The 26922-nt window shown below is 46.6% G+C and overlaps 1 protein-coding gene across 10 annotated transcripts in view; it reads left to right on the top strand.

Moving 5' to 3' along the window:
- The window catches only part of LOC146182053 (uncharacterized), a 138995-nt gene that overhangs the window by 61916 nt on the left and 50157 nt on the right, over positions 1-26922 (top strand). For 9 of the 10 annotated variants that reach the window (XM_084577050.1, XM_084577060.1, XM_084577059.1 and 6 more), the window contains 4 exons: positions 2843-2976; positions 6213-6313; positions 9436-9471; positions 13709-13780. In XM_084577050.1, the coding sequence (XP_084433176.1) occupies positions 2843-2976; positions 6213-6313; positions 9436-9471; positions 13709-13780 (343 nt within the window). The remainder of the gene's footprint in view (positions 1-2842; positions 2977-6212; positions 6314-9435; positions 9472-13708; positions 13781-26922) is intronic. The other variant, XM_084577051.1, reaches the window with a different exon arrangement.

The raw sequence follows: 26922 nt of genomic DNA, 5'->3' as shown, positions 1-26922 counted from the left end.
AAAAACAATCGCGCCCTACTACTCCTTTATCCCCCTAACAGATAGGGTCCCCGTGTTCAAAAGCTTGCCACTATCTGCCCAAATAAAAACAATCGCGCCTTACTATTCCTTTATCCCCCTAACAGATAGGGTCCCCGTGTCAAAAGCTTGCCACTATCTGCCCAAATAAAAACAATCGCGCCTTACTATTCCTTTATCTCCCTAACAGATAGGGTCCCCGTGTTCAAAAGCTTGCCACTATCTGCCCAATAAAAACAATCGCGCCTTACTATTCCTTTATCCCCCTAACAGATAGGGTCCCCGTGTTCAAAAGCTTGCCACTATCTGCTCAAATAAAAACGATCGCGCCTTACTATCCCTTTATCCCCCTAACAGATAGGGTCCCCGTGTTCAAAAGCTTGCCACTATCTGCCCAAATAAAAACGATCGCGCCTTACTATTCCTTTATCCCCCTAACAGATAGGGTCCCCGTGTTCAAAAGCTTGCCACTATCTGCCCAAATAAAAACAATCGCGCCTTACTATTCCTTTATCCCCCTAACAGATAGGGTCCCCGTGTTCAAAAGCTTGCCACTATCTGCCCAAATAAAAACAATCGCGCCTTACTATTCCTTTATCCCCCTAACAGATAGGGTACCCCTGTTCAAAAGCTTGCCACTATCTGCCCAAATAAAAACAATCGCGCCTTACTATTCCTTTATCCCCCTAACAGATAGGGTACCCCTGTTCAAAAGCTTGCCACTATCTGCCCAAATAAAAACGATCGCGCCTTACTATTCCTTTATCACCCTAACAGATAGGGTACCCCTGTTCAAAAGCTTGCCACTATCTGCCCAAATAAAAACAATAGCGCCTTACTATTCCTTTATCCCCCTAACAGATAGGGTCCCCGTGTTCAAAAGCTTGCCACTATCTGCCCAAATAAAAACAATCGCGCCTTACTATTCCTTTATCCCCCTAACAGATAGGGTCCCCCTGTTCAAAAGCTTGCCACTATCTGCCGAAATAAAAACAATCGCGCCTTACTATTCCTTTATCCCCCTAACAGATAGGGCCCCCCTGTTCAAAAGCTTGCCACTATCTGCCGAAATAAAAACAATCGCGCCTTACTATTCCTTTATCCCCCTAACAGATAGGGTACCCCTGTTCAAAAGCTTGCCACTATCTGCCGAAATAAAAACAATCGCGCCTTACTATTCCTTTATCCCCCTAACAGATAGGGTACCCCTGTTCAAAAGCTTGCCACTATCTGCCCCAATAAAAACAATCGCGCCTTACTATTCCTTTATCCCCCTAACAGATAGGGTCCCCCTGTTCAAAAGCTTGCTACTATCTGCCCAAATAAAAAGAAAAACGCCCCCGCCGCCGGATTAAGAAGCGGCAGATTAGCCACTTAAAGCCAGGCAAGCTACCATGTGATTCTGTGAGCAGTTCAGCTGGTCGAGTGCGCGAATGAGGAAGAACATTGGCCTTGTGGCTAAAGTTTTCTTGTAATGCCATGAAAGGCTATGCGCAAAAAAAAAAAACGGACAACACAAAACGGCGGAAACGAGTCGTTTCCTCTGTTTTGTGTTGTCCTTTTGTCATTTTTTGCGGATAGCCTTTCATGGCATCACAAGATTTAAGCCAACTAGCACGACAACTGCTGAAGTTTTCTATATTCTTTTCTTATATTCAAAAGCGTGAGCATTAGGGAGAGTGTGAATTTAATTTAAAAATTACCGAAAGCAAGCAATGCTAAAATAGGGGTCAGTTAGTTCTGCATTTTTGTTTCTGGCGCGCTACAGCAACACTGCTAACATAGGAAGGAACGCCGGACGGATAAGCCGACCTCGGATTCTGTTCGTCTTGTCTGTTCTGCGTTCCTTCTTTTGTCGGTAGTGTTGTTGCAGCGCGCCAAAAAAAAAAAAAAAAACAACATACCGAAGGCAAGCTAAGAAACAAATGCTTCCAGAAGTGAACTAAACGGCGGTAAAACTGAGGGCCAGGAAGGAAGGGGTTCACGGCCACAAGTTGATGACTGTAGTGGTTCCTTGATGCTGGAAAGTTTGGGAACTCTGCTCTTGACCACGGGACCATACTTCCTCTGCGACTGCTTCCAATTTTTCTCTTAAACAAGCGGTTCCCGATCCTGGTCTGCCATTCGAATGGGCCTTGCTGTAGAGAGAACAGAAGAAAAAAAGCGATGGCTTAAGCATGATTTTAGCTTAGTTATACGAGCGCAAGCTATGTTGAGCATGGGTTTACATGGTTTGGCGAGGTTGCACTTTGTATGCCTGTATTAATTAGGCGGAAACCCAAGCTTCGCCTCAATAGACGCGATAGCGCCTTTAGCAGCTGTCTTTCGATGTTTTTCTTTAAAAATTAATTCGTTTACAGGAAAGGAGAGGCACAGTATTTGTCGGATTTTTTGTTTAATTTGGTTTTGGGGAAACTGAAGGTGCAGTGTATATCTGCAGTCAAGGATATTCAGACCCAGCCAGGCAAAATCCGAAGTTTCATCCAGAGTACAGTAAAGCTTACGCTTTAGAAGCCGACTGGGAAGTGCTCCGAATCGACGACTGGAATTCACAATCAAACAGCGCCACACTTCGTCGTGGGTACAACGAGTTAGCCTGTGGTTCGCCAAGTGATCGAAGTGGAAGGCGTGTTAGGAGTTTCAGGATATTCAAATGGTTTTGTTTCGTGCGCGGGGATAGGTTTTAGCTTAGACGGAGGACCAGTAGCTATTGACGCTGCCCTGTTGAATTTGTAGATTATACCGAGGGAGCCAGGAAGTGCTAAGAAAACTGAACTAGTTCGGTAAATTACAATGGTTGTCGCGCTTTTCTTGCTTTGTGCAGATCAATATCGACGAGAGCAAGTGCTTCTGCCGCAAGTGCGGCACGCACGTCTACCCTGTCGAGCGCATCATCGCCGAGAAGAACTTTTACCACAAGAACTGCTTCCGCTGCAAGGAATGCAACAAGCTGCTCTCGTGAGTGCACTGTCGCTTTTGCGGTTATCAGTTGATTACCAGTTGCGCAGAACTGCGCGCTCACAGTTTGGCCAGAGGCTGCGTTTCCGGTGTTTACAACGTGTTTTGTTATATTCGCTACGCAGTTTTTATAGAAAATGATAAGGTTACCACGCATCGCCTTTAAAAGTTCTTTATACCATAAGAACTGCTTCCAGCTGGAACGATAACTTCAAGGCTCCCATTCACCGTAAAAGGTGGCGTTGTGCCGATAAACCCTTGTCACGTATTTATGCCTATGGCATAAAAATACATATAATATGGTGAGGCAGCCAAAAAGAGAATAAAATAATATGCCTCTGCCCGTACCACTAGGTAGCCATAAAAATACAGTAGAGTTAACTTAAGTGCCTTCCGTAACTATACACAAGCAAAAAATCGATATTTTTCAGCCGGTACTTGACCTCACGAGTCACGGCCCTTCGGTCGACAGCTAAACACGAAGGAACGCTTGTACGGCTTTGATGCGACCTAGATTACTATATGTCGTGATATTTCACATAAAGTGGTATGGGTTAAAGCTAATCAGTGTGTGCTAATTAGAACTGAGGTTTCGGGGGGGGGGGGGGGGGGGGGCTGCACCCTTGTTCAGTGCTCTTTCATACCGTGTAGCCATCTTCCTCTCGTTATACGTAATTAGAGTTCTAGTTACGTAATTAGTAATTAAGCGCGTAGCAAAGTGCACGTTTGTCGTTTCTTCTTTGCATGACATGGCATAGTGGCGCCGGCGTGAGGCGGCCGCCGGAACTCCTTCGCGATCTGATACGTCGTTGCCACACAGATTGCGCCTGGGTGAAAACGCTCCTTTCTTGTTCGGCATTGTCAGCACGAAAGCGGTTTCCGCGGCGTAGTGCGGAAATGCCCAGAGGACAAAGGCGTTGTGTCATCATACCCTTTAGGCTGAATTTAAATGTCCCCCTCAATTCAGGCATTGTGAAATTGTTCGAAATAATTTGTTTATTGACCGCAGCGGTGGCCTAGTTGTATGACCATCCGCCTCGCGTGTGGGAAGTGCCCACCGATGGTACTCTGGGTACAAACTTTGTCCTGGCCGGGTGCTCGGCTTAACTTGGGTGAATTGCTTGGAAAATGGTTATTTAACGACGCAAAGCAAAAATACCTTGCGCCAGAGCACTCCTTGGCTGCCCTTGCTCCGTCAAGATTTACCGTCGTGATTTACAATGACCTGCACTTAATAAAATTACACTGTTTATCTCGTCCTGTTGAGTCACGGTGTTAGCGGCTAGATAAATTAACCAAGCCATCTGAACAAGATTATCTGACTTTGGAAGTCCATTTGGTCGGGGGGGATGGACACGAATATGAAAGCTAGAAGGAAAAATCGCAAGAAAAGAAATTATGGGGGACACCTAAGCTCCGCCCTTAAGGACATGACGCGATAGCGTAGGCGATCACCCGACATATAAAACCTCGCTTTAATCAAACCGTATGAACGTTCATGCCTGCGTGGCTTAGGGGTAACGTGTCTCACCCTAGAGGTCTTGGCAGGCTGATTCTGTTATCACCCTCCCGTACGAAAGGACGGGTCTGTGTTGGCAGCTCCTGCCTAACGTATCGTCAGGCGACCCTACGTCCAGTCAGTGCGCGCCAATGTCAGCTGCCAGCTGCCACCTGCCAGCACCTTGCTCGCGATTTTTGGAGCGAAGCTCCACTTTTCGCATGCAGACCTGAAGGTCAGATTAGGTTTGGAAATGACCTCAAACAACGGGAGGCACGTGCCGCCACAGCTGTGCTCTGCGCAGTCTCGTCTCCTGCCGTTTCAACCCCTCGCTCTGGCTCAGCTGAGTTGTGACAGAGAAATTTTGCTCCGGGTTCTTTTTCGCTTTCAGTGTAAACGCGTTGTTCCAATCGAATCCTCGAGTCTTCTTCAGGTGTTCGCCGAGTGTATGAGAAGACAATACTTTTTTGTTTGTTTCTAATGTGACTTCATCTTGCTTCGTTTTTCCCACCACCTAACTTTCTTAAGCGGTTATTTCATGAATACTTTATTCATCATCAAGAAGGGAACTTGAATCGATTTTACCACGTAGGAAACTGACTTTATAGTTTTTGTCCCAGTGAAACGGAACGAATCCGGGTGTTCGTTCAGTGCACCGTTTGGTAGTAGGGAGTTGGTTGTTTTCGATGACCTTCACCCAGGCTTAAGTTTGGGTTCGTGGGTTAGATGCTTGTGGGAAGCGAGCGTCTTTTGACTGTGGCGGCGAGTCTGCAGGTCTCCCTTTCCTTTATAACAGCGGGGTGAGGCCACGCTTGTTCACATTATCTGACACGCAGTGTTACGACCCTAATATATGATGGTAGCCACACCCTCGTTCATAACAACCGAGTGTTCCTTGTAACTTGTAAGTGCGACCGTAATAAGAGGACTCGACGTAGTAAATCTTGGAGGTTTGGGTTCTCACGGCCTGAAGTTTGCAGCCCCTAGCGATGTTTCCGCGTCTCGATGCGCCACTGAATCACTTCAGAAACGGGCCAGTCTGATATACAGGCATTTGAGAATTACTCACACATTATGATATCCTGTAATGCATCCGAACCTGAGCTGTGACACATTTAAGACGAATAAGTATTAATAACAAAGTGTTCATAGTGAGCCATACGTGTGTGCACTACAAACTCCACTGAGGGCTGCTCCACGCGGCCTTCTTATTCTGCCGTGAAGCATGCTGCTCAGGCGCACAGAGTTTAGTTGTCCTTGATGTCGCTAGATGGCGCCACGGCTTCACTGAGCTCAAAGCTCTGCTGCCTCTCGTTTCATGGCGCCTAGCAGTGAACACCCTTTGGCTAGGGTGTTCATAAATATGCTTGTAACAACCAAGAAGAGTTTCCTTTTCCTGCACGTGGCAGCTTTAGTGGTCTGGTTGCAACAGGCAGTATTCACAGCCCACTTGTTGGAGGAAGAATAATTTGCGCAACAGAACTAAGTAAAGCGAACATGCTCCAATAGTTTCTGGCAGCATAGCCTACATTTTTGTTTCATATTTTTTCTCTGTAGAATTACCTCAACATGCGCATACTGAGCAACCCTGCAGAACTAGCTAAAGGTCTAATTTCTTGAGAAAGGAATTCATAAATGCTCATTTTATTAATATTAACCAAACATGCGCCAGATTCTTTTCAGATATTTTTGCTTATATGTACATGATGAGCAACCCTGAAATGTCATTTCATTGCAGTGTGGATGGGTACATGTCCCACGAGACAGAGATTTACTGCAAGATTCATTTCAAGCAGCTCTTTCAACCTAAGGCGCGCTTTGACAACGACGCCGGACCCCGTAAGCATACATCTTCTCTCCTATGAAAGGACTTGCCTGGAATGCGTTGTGAACGGATAACCTGTCGCCGTGTGACATTAACAACGTAGCATGCGACTGTTAGATGCCAACTAATGTTCTCAGCACGCACTGACAAAGAGCTAGAATGCTACGCTTGATCTGTTTTGAATATAAAGCAATATTTCTAAGTTATTTCATTCAGTGCATTGCCGCTCCTAAAACCGTACTGGCAAATAACAAAAAAAAAATAAATGGGTCATTCATACCAGATTAGGATCACATCAGCAGCCAACAAAGAACCTGAACATACATATGTCATATCCCAATTGAGACATGAGTCAATTCATCAAAGCAAAGAAAAGAAACTCTATTTTTGCACAGGTTGGAGCAGAACAAAAGGGAGGTCTCTGTTTCCATGCAGCCAACAATTAATTCCCAAGTATGGGCCACAAGCACACATATTGTTTTAATACAAGCACTCTTCCTTTATGTGCATGACCTGTCTTCTCAGATTAGGCAATGAATTTATAAAATGCAGTTTATGAGTGTGGACTGAGTGCTCCCGTTTATTCAAAACAAAGTCAACAATTACAAGAAGGAAGAAGCTGGAAAGCGGGGGTGCTGAAATTTGAGCAGCTAGGCACAGTCAACTCTCAAAACTCTCAAGAATTAGAACATGGAACAAACCAAAAATGTCTTCAATTTCCTCTATGTGGGGCTGGAATGAAATGAAACTTTTTGTATATTTGATATTTATGGGAACAGAGCATCAGTTTGATTGATCCAGATGTTTTGAGCAAAGTGAGATAAAACTTGCAAGTCTATCAGCACTCCCATTTGTATACCCCTTCCATTTGCCATAGACCATGTGCATTGCTGTTGTTTTGTGTCGTTTGTGTGCATCTGTGTTTTGTGCTAAATATTACTCTTAGAAAACCTGAAACACCTGAGCAGTGCCCTGCCCTGAACACCCGTCATTTTTTAAATGCGATGTCCCTCTCCTGTTGAATTATTACATGCAGTGACTCATGGTCATTTAGTGACAAATTTTTCTCACAATGTTCACCGCTCACAAATTTAGTTCTCTAACGGTTCCTCAGCGCTCACGTGTTCAGGGTGTTATCTTCTAACAGCTTACAACATTAAAACGATTGGTTTCATAATAGTGGTTCTACACTACATAGCTTCATAGATTCACTTCATTTGCAAAATTTGAGTGGAGCTCTGGAATTCTGTGTATGTTGCTTTTGCATAATATGCCAGAAAAAAGCCTTGTGCAGTACAAATTGAAAGGGCCCTGAGAAGGTATATATGGTGGTGCTGTCGTAACATATTCACAAAGATGTTCTTTGTGAGTTCTTGCCAAATTTAAAAGTCCTTCGTGGACCCTGTAATTCACAAATAGTTGTTTAATCAATATGGCTCCTAGCTAACACTAGCAACCGACTGGGATGACGCTTGACCACTTGTTCTTAGCTCCCCCTTCAGGGGATGTCAAATGGCCTCCCATCTGTGTGCGTGCCCAAGTGAGGCACCCGCAAATCTTTACAAAGCCAGCTCACCCCAGCAACCTGCATCATGACTACGGAAGGCCGATAAATGGCCAGCAAATCAAGCTGCCAGCATGGATCTGCGTCCGGTCACATGATGCCCCTCGCACTTTAGTTGTGCCGGTTTCTGCAGTTTCATTTGCTGACTCTTGTCACCCATCCACAGCTGTGGCATTTACTGATGGGAAAGGTGATGCACAGGCCTTGTTCAATTATTATTATTTCGGTGGTGGCGGGTGCCCTCACAACCTGTTTTTTTTTTTTTTTTTCTTTTTTTTCTTGGGCGTTGTCGTGTGTTGAGCAGAGGAGGAAGAGAAGGAGCATCATTTTTGATCGCAGACACCTTCCGTGTTTGGGAAGATATATAGCTTAAAATACATATCGTGCGCGTTTTCTAGTTCAGGGAATATTTTTTCATGGTACAAATACTGAAGCTTTCGGACCGTCTTCACTGCTATTCCCGCAAGCAGTCCCTTCAAAATAAATTACTTGTTTAATGACTTGCTGGCGCGCTTTTTTTTTTTTCTGGAGATACATTATCTTACTGTCTTATTCTACCTTATCAGCGCACTATCCTATGTCTTAGGCTTAGGATATTCATGTTTGCTTTCTTTCAACATTGTTCCGACTTTTACCGTCACGGACAAGCTGGCACGACACGACAGAAGAAAGGCAGAAAGTTGCCAGTGGCTGTAGGCAGCCACAAGAACATGAACTAGAATCACGATAAGCACCAGCGCGCGAGTACTGTGATGTCATCTTTCGAGTGGAAAGACCCCCACTATGATAACACTTGCGAAGGCACATTCACGAACCTAAGGTGCAGAAGCAAAGCGTCGTGGAGCAAAAGTTTTCAAAAAGCGCCCATAGCCAAATGGTTTTGAAATGATACAAGACACAAAGAGGGAGCTGCCTTCTCGCACAGCACGTGCTTAGCATTGATTGTACTGATGCACTTGAGGTGGTCTGCTTGCAATCTCGTGCGGCATTCTCCTTATCGGCTTATGTCCTTAGAGCTGTGTGGTGGCGCTGGTACAGCTGGCCACTGGTTCAACTTAGCGTGCTCATGACCGCATATTGGTACACACTGCAAAAAAAAAAAATAATAAAATATAGTAAGTATTCACTGCAGAGCCTGTAGTGACCTTGCTATGGTGACCTGGTTTCAAAACTTGCTTTACTTTTGTAAACGTACGCAATCTCGTTGCGCCTTCAACGGCCTGTGGATGTACGGACATGAAAATTTCGTTCCTGGGTTATTGTAGCGTTTTTGCAGACAAAGACTGCTCGTACTTTGGTTTGGAACTTCAAGTACATTTATGTACCTGTGGTCGGGCTTATCGCTTAGCGTTGCGTTCTTATGGTTGCCTGCACGAGTGTCTTTGCGACTACTGCCACCATTTACCGCGTGCTCCCTCTGCGCATGCGCGCAGTTCCGCCGGGACATGTGTCCGCAATCGGCTGGGACGCCTATCCACTGCTCCCTAACCGTGCGCAGCACAGCTAGCTTTAAGGCGTGCGCCTGCGGCGGTTCTCACAGTGTACTAATGTTTGCCATTCGTGCCGTTAAAGCTCTGGCCACTACCGAAGCGGACGATTCGCAAGAAGGTAGGCGCATGTTCCGTTTACGCTCTACTTACTGTCGCACGACTCTGCTCTTCCCTTTTGCACGGCTTTGTGCGTGTCTGTACTTAAGTGTGCATGCACGTGTACCTGACGCCCTACACGCGTCTTGCACATCTCGATCACGTGACGATGTGATCCACACGTGCGGCGTGTCCTTGTTCAGTAGCCTGGTTTGGCCAAGTATTGTGTGTGGCAGCGATACGAAGCTGGCCTGTCGAGCGTCGTGACCAGAGCTTTATAAAATAAAAGGGCTTCCTTGGCCTAGCTTGACCTTTTCATCAGGTTTACGCAGATGTCAAAAACCTGTCTGTGAATTGCTGCAAACCGGATCAGGAATCTAAAGAGCTTGTTCTACTCTATCTCTCTCTCTTTTTTATTAGAGGGGGGGGGGGGACCGCGCACGCACTGTGCGACGGAGGACTTCGGTTTGGTGTACTTAAACCGGCTGTCCTTCATATCACTTCAGACATAGTGCACAGCCGTCGCCACACCTAACGGGAACGCGCATGACGCTAGTCTAATTACACAAAATGATCGGCTGTGAAGAATATTATATGTCCCCTCTTCTGCGGCTGGCCACCCGGTGCCGCGCTGGCACATAGCTCGTGTCATTCCGACTTGAAAGAAATTTAAAGGGCGTTTCGTTCGGTATATACCGGGTGTTTCAGCAAAGGTCAGCGAATTTTTACAAATAGGTTTTTGAAATATCGAGACGGATTCGTTGGCTGGCAGAAAGCAGGTGAACCGTTAAATAAATTCAAACACAGTCATTTTTAACTATACATCCAAGTGCTTGGAGGTTCGTAGCTGGCCGTGAGTAACAGGCATAACAGTTTTTAAAATTTCTACAGCGCGACTTCCATCGGCGCTGTGACGCGGCAAGACTAGGCCATCGCGCGCCCTTTTCGAAAAGCGCGCTGCTTACTGACGCCACTAGCTACTTCTGAGCACTCCTGCTACGTGACCGGCCGGTCCCCGCCCGCGCTGAAGGGCTCGCTTCCCCAGCCTAAAGCCCCTCTATGACGTTTTCTGTTGAGAAAAAAAAAAAAAGCGTTACAGCACTCTCAGAAGAGTGACCGCGGTATAGCACTATAGCCACGTTACAGTTGCACCACGCTGTGACGTGTAGCGATTGACGCTGATATGGGGGCGTGCTGAAGTGGCGCGCTTTTCGAAAAGGGCGGACGAAATTCGTTAAGCTGCAGCGCCGAGGGGAATCGCGTTTCCGAAATTTTAGGCATGCATATTGCTACTACTAACGGCTGCCTACAAACCTTCAGTTACGTTCAAGCACCTAGGTTTAATTATTAAAAAAAGATATTAGATTTTCATTAACAAGCTTATTAGTTGCGTAATTCACGTTTCGTCTGTTACCAGCCAACACTGATACTACAAAGATGCTGAATTCATATCGTTATATCAGGAAACCTATTGAGAATTGTGGTTCATATTCGCATAGCATCCGGAATAATGACAACGGTTCTGCACTTGCCTAGTCTTAAACGATGCCATTTTGATTCCCCTGTCGACATCAGGACAGAAACGCAGGAAAAGTGATAGCTTTTAAAGAAAGTGAAATTCGTGCTACAGAGACAACTGGCTTCGCCCCAGAGTATCTCTTGTGCTACTTTGGGTGTGTGCTGTGTCAGTCAAACGAACATGGTTAGTTGACTGAAATTAAATCATGAGCCTTTCTTTCCGGCGTTCCTTACGGTACACTTCTGCTACTTCGAAGCGTGATAAAAATGCATGAATGCTGTACGAACCTCCGTCAAAACCGTCATTGTTTACTGAGTCTCAATAAAAACAAAAGGGGGGGGGGGGGGGGAGTTGTAAAGTAATGAAGTCATGTGCCTGTCTCTCTGTGCCTGCATTATTAGCAGACCTGCTTATGTATCGTGTATTCGCATGTCGACACTTAGTTGACACCGCCGTACGTACTGGCGCACTCGACAGGATCGTAGACACCTCTAGCAGCTCGTATGCTGGCGGCATCTCGTGGCAGAAAAATAAAACATCTCCAGTGAGCCACGGTCGGTCTCGAGGGAGAGCGCGTTCTCTCCCTCGAGACCGGCTGTGAATAAGCGCGGTTTCAAAAGCGCTGAGCGTGGAAACTTGGCCGGCGTGTCACCAGGTGCCGCGGCGCATGTAGGTTTTAGGAAAACATCAAAATCCGCGGGAATCAATCGTGCCGCCTGGATATGGGGCATCGCGCGCTGTAGTGTTCCAGCTCCAAAACTCGTGTTGCGAATGCACTTCTCTTCTGCTAATCTGACCCCTAGATGTTTGAAATCGGGTGCACATAAGGAGGGACTCCTCCACTGCTTCATTTCACAAAACTTTTACGCCCGGTGTATTTTCGTTCTCCAGAGTTGTGCTTCGTTACGTAGCCCTTCAGCATAGCGCGCGCCATGCATCACTTGTTGCGAGCAAAACAGTCGTTCGTTAGCTATAGCTGCTACACAGTGTGTGTGTGTGTGTGTGTGTGTGTGTGTGTGTGTGTGTGTGTGTGTGTGTGTGTGTGTGTGTGTGTGTGTGTGTGTGTGTGTGTGTGTGTGTTTGGGAGGGGGGGGGGGTACTTCGCAAAGATCCTTATCGATTTTTTTTAAATCTGTTAGACGCTTCTTTGATACAACAGTCGTCGATCGAGATCGCTAGACCAGCTCTGAGTGCACAAACGCTGGCTAGTATAGGCGAAAAAAAAAATGTATTGAAAAAAGCGCAAAACAAATTGTAGTTTCAGTATATATATATATATATATATATATATATATATATATATATATATATATATATATATATATATATATATATATATATATATATTTTTTTTTTTTTTTTCATTTTCACTCCTTAGCATGTAGGTTTTAGCCATATCAAAGTGTTTGGGCGTAGTGTCTCTAGAAGAGTCAATCTTATCCTCAAGAGAATCTGGAACGCGGCCGACGTGCGACCATCTCCAGAGCGTGCAGGCCCAGCGTGTGAACCTGATCGTGGTGCTTTTAACAGCGCCAGTAGTCGAGCGCCCAGCGGCACTGCAAGAGATTGCGCGATAACCGCGATAGCTTCCTTTGGATTAGGATGCGCCACTTTAACCCTAGCTGACTTAGTCCAGAAGCCACGTTCGTTTCATTTATACCAGTGCAGTGCGCAGCTGGCAACAGCTTTGGATTACGCCCCGACAAGAAGTGGTATGCATGTCTTTCGCGTCCCTTTCATTGGCTGTAGCAAAGGATTTGCATAGAAATTACCGACACATTTTCCATTAACGGTACTTGGGCTATGCTTTTCGAGCCTGCAAGATTCGTTGAGCTTACCGCCATCGGTTCCGTACAGCGTTTTCCTCGGGAATTGAAATGTGAGGGTTTGTTAACGGTAGTCATTTTTGCTTCGCCTTAGAGGTATAGCAAAAAACAAGTTGCCACACTTAGTTCAGGAAAACAAGGGGTGTGTGAATGCCCCCCTCCCTGGAAGGTGTGTAGGGAAACCACTGGTATCGTAAAAGCGAGTTGGGGAGCCTTTTCTTCCAACGTTGTCTGGGCGAACTGAGCACTACTGAACGTCGTCCTAACAAAGAAAAGCACTGACCGTCGTAGTGACCTCCCCCCACCCCCTCTGTTATTTTTTTTTACACAATTGCATCCTCGATTGCATATATATTCTGTGTTGGATTCGTTGCTGCTGAGTTGCCGGCAGAGCACACTTATCTCGAAGCTCCTCCTCCCCCCTCCCGTTGCCAATTAGCTTTTTACCGATGTTACTTATTTTCTTTCTACGTCTATGTCTGCGTCATGATATAGTTAGGTCAGCTCGTAGAGCGCTGATGACACTATAGCAACACTAGAACGTCAGCCAGTTGATAAGTGCTGCAGTTGATAAGTGCCTGGAACAAGTGATTGCAGCTGACGCCTAATATTTTTAAAGTTAAAAGCGCTATTCAGTTCCTTGAACATGTTATTCAGCGTATGTTTTCTGCTCTTGCGTTTCGTTTCTTTGTGGATTTCTTCCCTGACTCATTCCCTTTTCTCCTTCTGTATTTCACTGTTTGTCATGATTTTTTTGGCTGATTCAAAGATAATGTCCGTCGAATTATCTCTGTGAATGTTAAGCGAATTCTGACGAGTTGTGATCTGCCGACCTTCACCGTCATGGTGCTAATCGCCTTCTCCTGTCACTCTCTCCATCCCCTTTTTCTTGCATCCTCCTCCCTGTCCCCCAGGTCGCCAGCGCCGTCACGAAATGATAATCCGGGAGAACGTGCCTGAGGAGCTTCCTCCGGATGTCGTCAGATGTGAGTGTGTCCTCTCTACCTACTCGCTACATATTATACTGCACGTACAGCCCGCGCAACTTTCCTTATCTTATTTTTTATTATTATTATTTTTTTAATGGTCTTTCCGTCTTAATTTCTCTTGCTCGTCCTGGTGGGCGTTCTGAATGCGTACTCCACGTCACGCTTGGATGTTACGCTGCATCTACAGAGTTCAAGCATATCTTCTACAGTGTCCAGTTGTTGCTTTTTTTTTTCTTAACCAACTAGCGCCTTCTGCCGGCCGCCAGTATAGCGAACACCGTTTTATCCAAAGTGAATTTTGTAACTGAGAGCTGGTGATGAGTGCTGTAATATGGTACGCGAAGGTGTTGATACTGCTAGTCGTTGCCTAGTCGTTGCCCAAACGTACAGAAATCACTGTTTCTTTTTTCTTTTCTGCGTTCGTTGAGATATTTCTCAAATATGCATTTAAAATACACAGAAGTTTAATTTGTCTCTTGTAATAACGACATGCAAAATGCAGATACGTGGCACCATACACTTCATTATGATCCGTTGGCTCCCAGGGGCCTTTAATAGAGGGGTGTTCCAGGGTAAATAAGTCATAGGATAAGAGGGACGCTCCGCAAAACAACTTCAGCGCATTTGTAAATGATGGCGCCATGGTCCCACACGTCACGCCCGTAGAAGACCGGCCGAAGCTGGCGGTCGAGGGTCTACGCACTGCAGAATCTGGCTTATCATTTTTTTTTTCTACTCTCTCACCGACTAGTTTTGACGGCCGTGGGAAATCATTGGGATGTACGCAATACACATTCAAAATTCCCGCAATAATTTTGTCATTTACAGTTGTTAAATGTTTAGAGCCCAGGGCCTGCGTTTTCTAATCTTTGTAGCGACGCTTTTTATTTATTTATTTTTTAGCATAGGGCAAGTACCTCCCGTATGAAAGGGTAGCACAACAAAAATCTTCGGAAGATTTGGAAGACTGGGACTGCATTGCGAATCACACGATGGGGCTCAGAAGCAAACCTCTTGGGCTATAAACTTTTCATAGAGGCTGTACGTTGCCATACGGCATTTGATGGCAGCCGCGCGCGTGATTGAAGTATGTACCTGTGCGTTCTGAGATAACTGACAGCAGTGAGCACGCTTTGCCTTTTGAAGGTTGCAATGCAGAATTAGTTCGGATGGCGGCTGGTACCGAACCTTTCTTTTCTGCCAGCTTCACGTTGGGATCGAATGTGGATGTTGCCGAGCTTTTACAAGACGATGGTTACGTTTGTTACGCTACGAACGATGCTGCTTTAATCTCGCTGCTGTTTTATCTGCAGGTCATGCTTCGTGGCGTGAACTTCACGGTATTCTTGAAAAATAAAACACAATTCAGTGCGCCCCGTATATCTGCTAAAAGGAAAAATCAACAAATACTTTCGAATTTCCCACTCTTCCTCCTAAATAAGTTTTCGCGCGCTTCGTGCAGGTTCGTCTGGACTTTCAAAACTTGTATTTTTTTTTTTTTTTCAGAGTCGAATCCTTTCTTGTTATTTGCTGGTTATGACTAATTTGGAAACTTGGACGAAATTTCGAAAAGCCACAGTTACCCCCCTCCCGCCTCTCCTCAAAATTTAGAAAGTCATTTACTTGTTAAAACATCCACGTCTGGGGTAATAATGGTGTGGTATATTTGTTTTTCTTTTTTAAACCCGACTGTTTTTCTTGCACTGTATTTATCGTATTAACCTCGGTTATACGTGCATTTTTGCTCGACATGAAATTTTAGTAAACTCTTAGCTATAAATATCCAGCCGGACAGTGAAGGCCTAGAGCTTGCCTCAAAGAAGTGTCTAATTATATCTTGTAAGCATCGAAAATGTGTTATTCATCTTAACTCATATGATCATGTCATTTAAATGCTGATATGAGTCTGTTCGTGCCTTATTCGAATGTTAGCTTGAACCATGCGTTTGTTCCTTTGTGTTGCAAGCTGCCCATGAGGAAGTGCTTCCTGAAGGTAAGTTCGTGTCGTGACTCGCTGTGTAGGCGTTAAGTTTGGGGGCAAAAGAGCTGCTAACTTGTTGCTCTGTACTCTGTAGCCTGTGCTGCGAATAGTATTGACAAGCCTTGAGAGGTCCTGGCGTGATGCTGGACTGCAGTGATTTAGGCTATTCTTCACAACAAGCAAAAAGATATGCTTTATTTTTTAATATATATTCGCCCAGGAAGATTCTAGAATATAGACTTTTGTCATTTAAAATGAAAGGGGGAGTCAATAACAGTTTTCGTATGCGACGCAGCGGTATTCTTTAAACAAAATAAATAAATAAGATCGAAGGTATAGAGAGCAGGTGCTGTACTTAGGATGATGAGCTCGTGCTGTCTGGGCTGTTAGACTCTGGCAGTTGCTACCGGCGTCGCCTTGCTTTCCATGCAGTGGGTCAGTCACCTTTTGAGCATTGTAGACAAAGATGACGTTCACTGTACTTTAGTGTGACTGAAGGAAAAGGTATTTGTGTTCAATTAATCAAGAAGCAGCCGGGAGGGGGCGTGGGTGAGTCGGTGTTCTCGCAGCTTAGCTGTCCTTTCTTTGCATACTTGCCTGCGCGTCGACCCACACACTCTACTTATTGATGCAGAGAAAACAGAGAAAGGAGCAGTCGCTGTCTGTTGACAGTAATGCGCTCCTATATTCTGGCGTTACGCGAGCTCCCTCGCAATGCCTTCACTTAAATCTCGAAGATAGACGGGATCGTCCTTCCGTCGCCCAGCTCAAGGTGCTGCGAAGGGCATCCTCGGGACTCGTGACCGGAAAAGCTAACGGCAGGAACCGACAGTCGTCCTTTTGTCTCTTTGCTCGTTCGCATCCTTCGTTCCCGTGCGTGTGTACCCATCCGAAGTCTGTGCTTGTAGAGGGCGTCGCTGCTTCTCCGGTAGGTACTACCTCTACACAGTGCGGAGGAGGGAGAGGAAGAACGGGGAGCCATATCTCTCTGCGCGCGCCCTTCGGAAGAAACGGGGTCGCCGTGGCGCCGCGCGAGCCGGCAGCCGTCGAAGACGACGACGACGCCCGTCGGTTTCCTTCGAGCTCGCGGCGGACGTCCCGTGAAGGTGACGTCATGGGGACGACGACGCTCGCGTTGGTTTTGATAGCGCCAAGGGTCCAACGGCCCTTTTGAAAAGCCTGCGATATCCGCTCTAACGACTGCGCACGCATGCGCGTGTTGTCTGGTTTCGGCAGTGAAACGAACTGCAAAGGGGAATTTCACTGCAAGAATGCCGTCGCATCGAATTTGGCGGTCGCGGTGCCTGCTGCGGCTCCTTGACAGCAGCTACAACTGGAGGTGCAGGTGTCGGAAGAGCAACTGCACCTAGCCGATGTTGATTTTGAAGTTTTTGGCTTGATTTGTGTTAAATTGAGGAATTCAGCTAACGGGATATTGAATGAGCATATCTTCTGGTCAGGTGGTCAGTAAAATACAATATATACGCTATACTGCGTCTAACGTGCTCAAGTATCTGCTCGGACAGAAAATTCTCGCTGTTAAGAACCACAGTGCACCCTTACTAGCGAGTTTAATCAAAGCTGCATTCAGAGCTGATCGCACTGGTTGCACAAACACCCTATATTGGGAGTGTGTTAGCAATGACCTGCCCTACATAGCACAACTGGTTTGCCAACATACTCCAATATTCGGCCGATGCTTATGCGCTGCCTGCGGAGGTGATGGCTACCGATGACTTCCGCCGCAGCAACAGGATGTTTGCGCAGAAGCCGACGTTAAAACAGACGGAGATCGGTATATTCAAACAACGCGCAGCTAAAATGTTTCTCAATCGCTCACTCTGCTTGCACTGCTTTGAAGTGTGAGTTTTGTTTGCAACATCACTGCTGCGTCGCGTCAAGCCATTGCTCGATGTCTTCAGAGCGCTTCTGAAGCCCCAATGAAATGTTGTCTGACCCCGTTCAGCGTCGCTTCATCCCACGTGAGACTTGTTCGAATCGTGCCGCGTAATAAAAGTGGAATATAACTAATGAACACTCTTGCGCAGTGCAGCTCTAGTGCTGTTCCGGTTTCTGGAATGGTTCTGCGATGTTTCTAATTCGTAATTGACGAGGCTGTACGTAATTTTACTGCGACAGTACAGCATAGCCAGGTTTCGGTTCAGAATCCGCGGCCTTGCGGGATGCGTGCGCTGAACACTTCCTTGCTTAAACCAGGGCAGCGCAAACAATTGCACCAGTATTTATGTTAATAACCCATTTGTTAAACTATGTCGGGACGAACATTGCCAATGTTAGGCTGATAGTTGATAGTTCGGGCTGCCAGGAAACGTTACAATCAATCGTTACGGGCACGTATACCCGGAATCCTTTTGGGAGGAGGTAACTTCATGTTTCGAGCACAGGGGAGAGGAGTGGGAGGCTTATTTCCGGGTAACAAATATTTATTTACTCTACTGCAGCGATCCACAATCTTCCCGGATATCACATTGCACGCGGCAGTTATTTCGCCTCCGTCTGAGTGCGGTGCGTTTCCACGTTCGGTAGTCCATCCTACGACTTTGGGTGCATCAGCCCAACGCCGTGACTATTGACCCACCGCGTCGAGTTTGAGTGTAAAATACTATCGTGTTGTGCGATTTTGCTCGAGGCTAGGGATCAGTGTAGCTATTAAGCAAACGAGGAAATGATTTGGACTCATCTGCTTACCGCGGGTGCTCCCTTTTAAACTACCCAGGGCTATACCACACTCTAATGTTTCTCAGCCGACAGCTTTCATCTGCACGGGTACAGTCCCCCCCCCCCCCCCCCCCCAAAAAAAAAAAAACAGTTCCAGTACGCAATAATCGAGCACATGCTTTGTCATACAGTGTTATTTCAACAGCATACAAGTATCGTATACAGTGTGCATTGCCACATTGTGTAGGATATTTTGCGATATCCTATGATATTTTATGATATTTGTGTGATATTTTGTGCTAAATCCTGTGTGAGGTTATTGCACCATAGGACTCTTTTCCGTAGAGCATGCCCTGTTTAGCAAGATGCATATGGGAAGCTGTTCGACCACATTTCCCGCTTTTTTATACAGCGAACCTCGCAGACCCAGTGCGCTATTCTAAGCGAGCTGTCGCGTGTGGAAAGAAGGCGTGGAACGGAGCGCTTTCGCTAGGAAAAGTCGACCAAATGCGGCAGCCAGGCGCTTCTTCAGCGCGAATGTTTCACAGCTAGCGTGCGTAGCTTCGTTTTGGAAAGAGACGCGACGACGTGTGACAGGCGCAGATGCAGAGTATATACGGAGGAAGGCATGCCATATACATAGGTCAGCGCTTCAAAGCAATTTTCACCTTGACGAAGCACAGCGGGGATAAAAAGTAATTGTCGCGCCGTGATGAGCAGCTGTCAACAAACCGGAAAATCTCAGTTAATGCACATAAGCCTCCGGTCATACTTGATCATGTTGGTGGTCAGCGTAGCGAGCGAGGTTGTACGCCAACTACAGCCGGCGATTGGAGGATAGGTCGACTTTGTGCCCAGGTCTCTTTGATCTTTCTGACAGGCGGCTACCCGTGACGTTTTAACCTCCGGCGGATAAGCGCCTTGTCCCCATCGAACTCCGTCCCGATAGAATCATGTGATACCACAATCTTTGAACAGGCGCAGCTAATCGATTACTGATAAGCAGTATTAAGAACTCTAATGGTTGTTTCGTCTACCTGTCTGTGAGGCGTTCCGACCATTATTTGAAAGGGGGACATCTGGGGGTATATCACATTTGGGGCGCTCTATTATCCGTGTAGCTGGTCGTTACAAAATAAATTTATGACGTTCACTACTCAGTTGCTTGACAAGATTTTAACAGTTGATGCCATGGTTTCAGTCACGTGTTGGGATTGGCCATTAGTAGCGACATGCATATATCAGTTTCGAGGATCTCCAAAATGCTCTACGCTCATGCCTGCTGCACAGCTAATCCTGGTCCTGCTGGTGCGTCAAAAGGAAATCGTGCGGCTTGCACCCGGAAGTGACGTGTGTACTGAACTGCTGTTTTACCTCTGCCCAATAAAGAACATTAGCGTGCTGGTTGGGATCCGTCCCGGTCCAGTACAAAATCTCTCCCAGTCCAGACCCGGCACTGACGTAACATTATGCGAGTTTTATCGGCACTGACGCAGCAGCGAAAGGCTGGAAGTAGTAGGCGAATATGTCTACTTAGGACAGGTAGTAACCGCAGATCCGGACCATGAAAAGGAAATAACAAGAAGAATAAGATTGGGATGGAGCGCATTTGGCAAGCACTCGCAGATTATGACTAGCAGCTTACCGGTATCGCTCAAGAGGAAAGTATACAACAGTTGCATCTTGCCTATACTCACCTATGGGGCTGAAACGTGGAGGCTAACCAAGAGAGTTCTACTCAAGTTGAGGACAACCCAGAGGGCTATGGAACGAAAAGTCTTAGGAGTAACATTAAGAGATAGAAAGCGTGCAGAGTGGGTCAGAGAAATAACTCAAGTTACCGACATTCTAGTGGAAATTAAGAAGAAGAAATGGACATGGGCAGGACATGTAGTGCGAAGAGAGGCTAACCGATTGTCGCTGAGGGTAACAAACTGGATTCCAATGGAAGGAAAGCGTAGCAGGGGGTGGCAGAAAGTTAGGTGGGCGGATGAGATTAAGAAGCAAAAGGTAAAAGTCTTTGCGCAAAAAGTAGATGAAAAAGAAAGAGACGTGACAACAAGAGATTAAGAAGTTCGCAGGGGTCAAGGGGATGCAGCTAGCACAGAACCGGGTTTAGTGGAGAAATATGGGAGAGCTAGACCTTCGCCCTGCAGTGGGTATAATCAGGATGATGATGATGACGCAGCAGGCAAAGCGATACTGCGTTTGTATTCTGTTTGTTTCCATAAGGGGGAGGCGCTGAGACCTACTCGTTAAAAAATGATGGTTTCGGCGTTTCAGCGTTAATTCGTTTCTTGTCGTCAGGCCCGTGACCTGCGTGGCAACAACACGCGCTTTGCAAACAGTAGTCTTAAAAGTCATAAAAATCATGTTACTTGCAAAGTTGTGTTTTAATGCCGAGAAGCTACGCCTGGAATATGAGTGACGCGGTAATGAAGAGCCTCCTGTCGGTCTTTAACGGCCACTGACATCGTACATCAGAGGGGCGCCTTAACATTCGTTTCGCCTACACTTGTGTGCGGTCGCCGCAGCTGGGACTCGGTCCCGGGACCTTTGGCTCGTCAGCATAGCAACAACAGCTCTGCAAGTGCCGCCACAAGTAAATAAAACATTGCTTCAGACTTGCTCTTTCGCTTTCCTGTTTTTAAAGCTGCAACCGGATGAAGCGATATATATTCGTGTGAGCAAATCGGTTAATCGTCGAGGAGAGTTAGGCAGCGATATTTGCGGAATTTGACTTTTATTGACAAATTTACAGACGCTACGATATCACAAAGCCAGTTTTCCGGAACACGTGACTGCTTACTCAGCACGATCACACCACTGCTTCGTTTATCGTGCTAGCTATATGTAAACGTGATAGGAGAAAAATGCAACCAGAAGAGAAGTCAAGAATGAGGTGACTGCGCTTTGTGAGCAGGGCAGTCAGGTGTTCCAGATAACAGCAGTATATGATGCCTCAGCGTATCAAAAATGTGACCTAGTATTCAATAAAACGCATTTGATAGTCCAGCACCTGTCTTGTCTGTTTCTTCACTGTCGCCGCTGTCCCGTAACCAGCCAGAGAGTTTCCCCAGTAATATAACTGAACAGGTTTTATTTTGTGGGTGCATCTTTTGCGAGTACATCCGAAAATCGGTCTGATATGTTAAATCCCATCCGTTATCTTGTGATATCCCAAATAGAATCGCATATAACGACATCTGTTTAAAAAAAAATAATGCGATATTCAGACAACAGTGGCTGGCTACAATTTAAAAATGTCTGGACTGCTGAATTCAAGCATGCGGGATCGAGTACTGCCTGAGGCGGCCTCTTTTCGATGGATGCGGCAAGCAAGGCGTCCGTGTGCTGTGCGATGTCAGTGCACGTTAAAGAACCCCAGGTGGCCGAAATTTCCGGAGTCCTCTATTACGGCGTCCATAAAACCATGTAGAAACAGACTGGCGTGAGGCTGCCCATTTGTCAGTGTTTTTCGTGAACTGCCCTCCCTACACACACCCCGTATATCAAATCTGTGTATGTGTGTACCAAGGATATCAGTGGAATCGCATAACACAACAGCGTTCCGTTTACTTTTACCGCTACTCACGCATTTGTCGTAACACCTCGTCCTCATCATGATAGCTGCTCTGTGTCACCTGCTGTTTGCAAAGCCGATCTGGGCGTCCTATCACGGCCGTTTGATAAGTACGAGTGAATCGCTCTATTGTCGATGACACAACGATCGGATGGACGCTGTCCTGGTAATGGCGCGTTTTCGTTGCAATATCCGCTCGCTGCAAAGCACAAAGGCCGAGCAGTAACCGAGGCTATAGGAACCTCCTTGATAAAGCCAACACCAAGACTCGCGAGGAAGGGACATATTTCTATTTCTAATCGAAAAGCTTTGTCGCAGTAGAGCAGAAAATGCTGTCCTGGTGCTTACGCCGCGGCCGCCCTTGAGGTGAGGCGATTACAGCATTGTCCACGTTGTCCATATGTGGACAATGCATATGGATATTTGGATTTTAATGGTGACGTGAGGCGTTTTTGCGCCCTAAATGTCCAACCATTGATCCATCCAACTCGACCGCCGACAGCCTCTGTCATTTTGTTGATTGATTCACATTTCGTTTACCTTCGACGTCCACTTTTGGAGGCCATTTCTATCTGAACTATCTGGACACGATATGACAGGGGCGGAACAGGACCAGGGCAGGACAAGCTATCTGACCTGCACGCCGTCAGCGTCCAATCAACCCGTCCTCATGAACGGAATCAACCCAGTTTGCACGGAACGACGGAACCATGCATTTGTAGCTGGACATTCACAGCCTCTGAAAACGCGCTTCCAGGATGTTTATTTTACCTCAAAATAAAAATTTTCATGACCTTTGCGGCAAGACCAACAAAATAGAGAGATTTACCTTACCGTGATCCGCGATCTGCCACCGTGACCCGCTACCGTGCGTGGGCGGGCCGCACAAGCTGATTGGTCCCGACGCGGCAGCTCTGTGCCGACATCCAGTATGTGGCGCCATCTATCGGCGTCAAGGGGATCTGGGCATGCGCAGTGAAACGCGCGGTGGCGGATCACGGTAGGTTAAAACTCTCTAGTGTCTACTTGCGCGGTGGACGAAAACACGTCACTCCCTCTTTTTTTTCTTCCTTCTCGATTACGAAAAGGGGCAGCAGAAAGGGTGTCGGCTGAAAGGGGCAGGAAAGGGGCCCGTTCGACACAGCTGTACAACACGCAGCTAGGCCTCTCCATTTTCCTTGCGAGTTCGCTTGACCTGGCATCACATACACGCCGGCTTCCAAGTGGAGCATTGGCGGTGACGGTAACTCGTCCGTCGTTTGTGGAGCTCCACGAGAGACAAAAAAAGAAAAGTTCACCATCATCCTCTTCCGTGGGCGGACCTCGGCGTCAGAAAAATGAAAAAAAGAACTCAGATGCATACAAAATGGAGGTGGGAAAGAGTTTGTAATAGAAGAAAGATTAGAATGTAAAGAAGGTTGGGGTTCCATGAAAATCGGAGGAAAAAATATAAACAAAGGAGGGCGGAATGTTCTCGAAAGCCGAGGAGAAACGTCTGTGCGCGTGTGTTTGAAGGGAGGGAGTGAGAGAGGAAGACAGGCAGGCGCCGCAAAGAACGCGCTGGATGTGTGAAACGACGCGAGCGGCCGACGAGGAAAGAACGAGACAGGACGAACTTGACCTTTTTTTGTTTTGTTTTTTCTCCGAGCCTTCCATATTAATGATCTTTATTATGCGTCTTTGTGCATCTTTCCCAGCGCTATTTTATTAATTCATGATTTCTCTTTTTTGTATCGTGTAATTACACATTACACGGCGTGAGCGCTGGAGAAGACCGCTGTTTGACACGCTCGTCGGTGGCTTCCTGCCTCTCTCTCTCTCTCTCTCTGGGCTTTTTCCCCTTACCCCATTCCGTCCTCACGTCAAGTGCGAGTTTTCGACTCGCCGTAGGGCACGCCGTAATTTCTAAATCTCTTCTTACCTCCTCCGCCTCTTTCTTCGTGGTCTTGTTCCTGTTCGTTTTTCTTTCTTGCTACTTTGAATTTTTGTCTACGTATATGTATGCGTTTCTTTGGAGCAGTACGACCGCTAAAACGTCTTTCCGACTTGTTTCCAAGTGGCGATAGGTGAGGAAGCTTCACCGGCGCTCTTTTTTCGTGCGTGTGATTTACCACGTGCCGCCGAAGTGGCCCCCCTTTTTTATTTTTTTGCTTTGTTTCAATTTTAGAATACAGCGTTTGCTCTATTTGTGGCTGCACTGTTCCTTCCTAAGGGTGCTGCTCTCGTTCGCTCGTAAGGTCGTAAAAGAAGGACCACATCTGGACGTTTATCCAGCTTCTGCAAGGTTGCGGATCCGCACTCGTTACAAGGTTTGTCAAGCGTAGTTAGCTGTATATAACGAGGCTCTTTTTCTTTCTAATCGCGGCAGGAATGCCGATATATATATAGATATCTCCAACCAGCGGGTGAATAACGATAAGCAGTTTGACGGCTGATTCCTGTGCGCATTTATACGACCGCGTCTTGGAACGTGGTGTTGGGCCGAGATGCTGTCACTCATGCTCGCTGTGCAGGCCTGGCATGAGGTTCCTGCTTGGCAACCTTGTAACCCCCTACATCAGCCTTGATAGTTGCAGCGAGGTACGATTAATTATTACGAATACAGTCAAACCCACTTAACACAATACCGCTTAGTACAATATATCGGATATAGCAATCGACTATGGCGGCATCGTCAACTTGTACGTGTTTTCTATGGTAAAATAAACCGCTTGTATAACGATGCTGGCGTGGCGCATTATCGGTTGTAACAATTAAATCTGGTTACTGAGAATGAGTGACAAAAACACGAAAAGGCTACAAATACCAAAGGCAAGCCGAGCTTACAATGCTAAAGCGCTTGTTTGAAGAGCTGTCGGAGCCGACTAGGTCGACTGGGTTGTTCGAAAGTGAGAACCCCACAGCACTACGCATACGCCTGGGGCGTTTAAGGGGGGAGGAGAAAAGACAAGCTTTCGGAAGCAGAAAATACGCAGGAGAGCCATGCAGATGCATCGCTGATAGACCACGTGCACCATACGTAGCTTCTCCAACCACTAAATTTTATTTTTCGTTCATTTTATTAGAGAGTTTTAGCTTACCGTGATCCGCCACCGCGCGTTCCACTGCGCATGCCCAAACCCCCCTTGACGCCGATAGATGGCGCCACATACTGGATGTCGGCACACAGACCTGCCGCGTCGGGACCAATCAGCTTAAGCGCCCCCCCCCCCCCCCCCCACGAGCGGTAGAGAGTCACGGTAGCGGATCGCAGATCGCGGTAAGCTAAATCTCTATTTTTTTTTTATACCGTCACTTTTCGCTCGGTCCTGCAAAAGCTCATCGGATTTCCCTTCGGATATCTTTCTTCTGGAAGGCTTGGAATGCCAGTGACGCGAAGGTTTGCGAAGCTCCCACCGCTGTAGCGATGACGGCTTTCGACACGAAAAATTCTTGCATGTTGGCGATGGAGTCATGAAAATGAAGAATCTCTCAGCTGTCACCTGTACTGACAGCACCGATGCATAAGGAGCTATGGGAAAGAACATCTTGCAAGCCATTGCTGCGATAGGTCCCAAACGGCGCCTAGATAATTGCTTGAAGCAGTGAAATGATATATTTTTTTCCTACAAATAAATTTAGATTGTAAGGCAATATCTTGCCAATAAATGCTCTGATGTTTATGACTTCTTTTTTGGCGTCACCCACTTAGTAACGTTTATTGCTTATAAAATGATATTTCTTTGGCAATTTTGCTATAAGTGCATCGGTTTGGCTGTAGAAATAACTTAAATACATTTCGATCTGGTGGTTGTACGCATGGGGCGTCTCTGGTGAGCAGTAGCAGCCGTTTTCATACTTAGTTGCAAATATCACATGCATGTTTTTTCGTCTAATGCGTAAATGCGTAATTGGCTGCATAGTTATGTTTATACTGCCCTGCTGTTAAGAGATTAGTTCGATGTAGTATAATCGAATATGAAGTTCTTGCAAACGGTCGAAGTATTTGTGTGCGATACAGGAAAGACGCCACAGAAGCTAACTTCTAACGACTCTCTCACGACGTGAATGATCAGTGGCAATGATCTATAGTGACTCTACAAGAATTAGTCGCCCTAGAGAGAGAGAGAGACAAGGCCCGTCGTCGTCCTTTCTGTCGTCTCAAATTCACTAAAGTTGTTTCCTTACGCTGATAATGAACTTGCATATCTGTCATCGTTAGCCATCAGCGCATCTCGCGAAAAGAAGACCGTTAGCCATCAGCGCATCTCGCGAAAGGAAGACTGGAAGGCGTACACCTGAGTAAAGCACTTTACCTCAGTGTCATTACAAAAGAACAGTGAAAAGTCAACGCTCGCCCCTCCTTTTCCGTTCTTCGTCTAATTCTTCTTTGTGCTTTCCTCTTTCTGCTCTAAAACGCAAATCCGCCCAACGCTCAACGTCGCAGCGTGGAGGTGATAGTACGACTGCATTTTCGTCCTCATCCATCCAGACTCTTACCTAGGCGTCAACCTTTTTTAGGCGACGGAGCATGCGTCATCCGTTGGTTGCATTGTGCCCCCTCCCTCGTTTCCTCGCACGGGTCTCCTGACCTGGGTAAAGATGGCTGCGGTCCCGCCGTTGGCGCTTTCTCTCTTTCCCTCCCCTCTCGTAATGGCAGTGCCTCCACGCGACCTCTTGGGCGTGACCATCGAGTGGGCAACACGAAAAGATAGCGTTTCCGTGCAGTCGCCTTTCTTGATTTTATTTCTTTGCGCTCGGGTGTCCTTGACTCGCCCCGCGCAACAGACAGAGGCAGCGCCGCGAAAAAGGAAGAAAAGAAATAGGGGCGCAAAGTGAGCGGATAATAAAAACATAAGCACTCAAAACGGGGAGGCACGAGCGGCAGCAATGACAGCAGCAAAGTATACGCGCGCA

The sequence above is a fragment of the Amblyomma maculatum genome, chromosome 8 (genome assembly GCF_055883805.1).
Source record: "Amblyomma maculatum isolate TAMU_Amacu chromosome 8, ASM5588380v1, whole genome shotgun sequence".
Taxonomy (NCBI): Eukaryota; Metazoa; Arthropoda; class Arachnida; order Ixodida; family Ixodidae; genus Amblyomma; species Amblyomma maculatum.
This window is presented reverse-complemented; position numbering and strand designations above follow the sequence as displayed.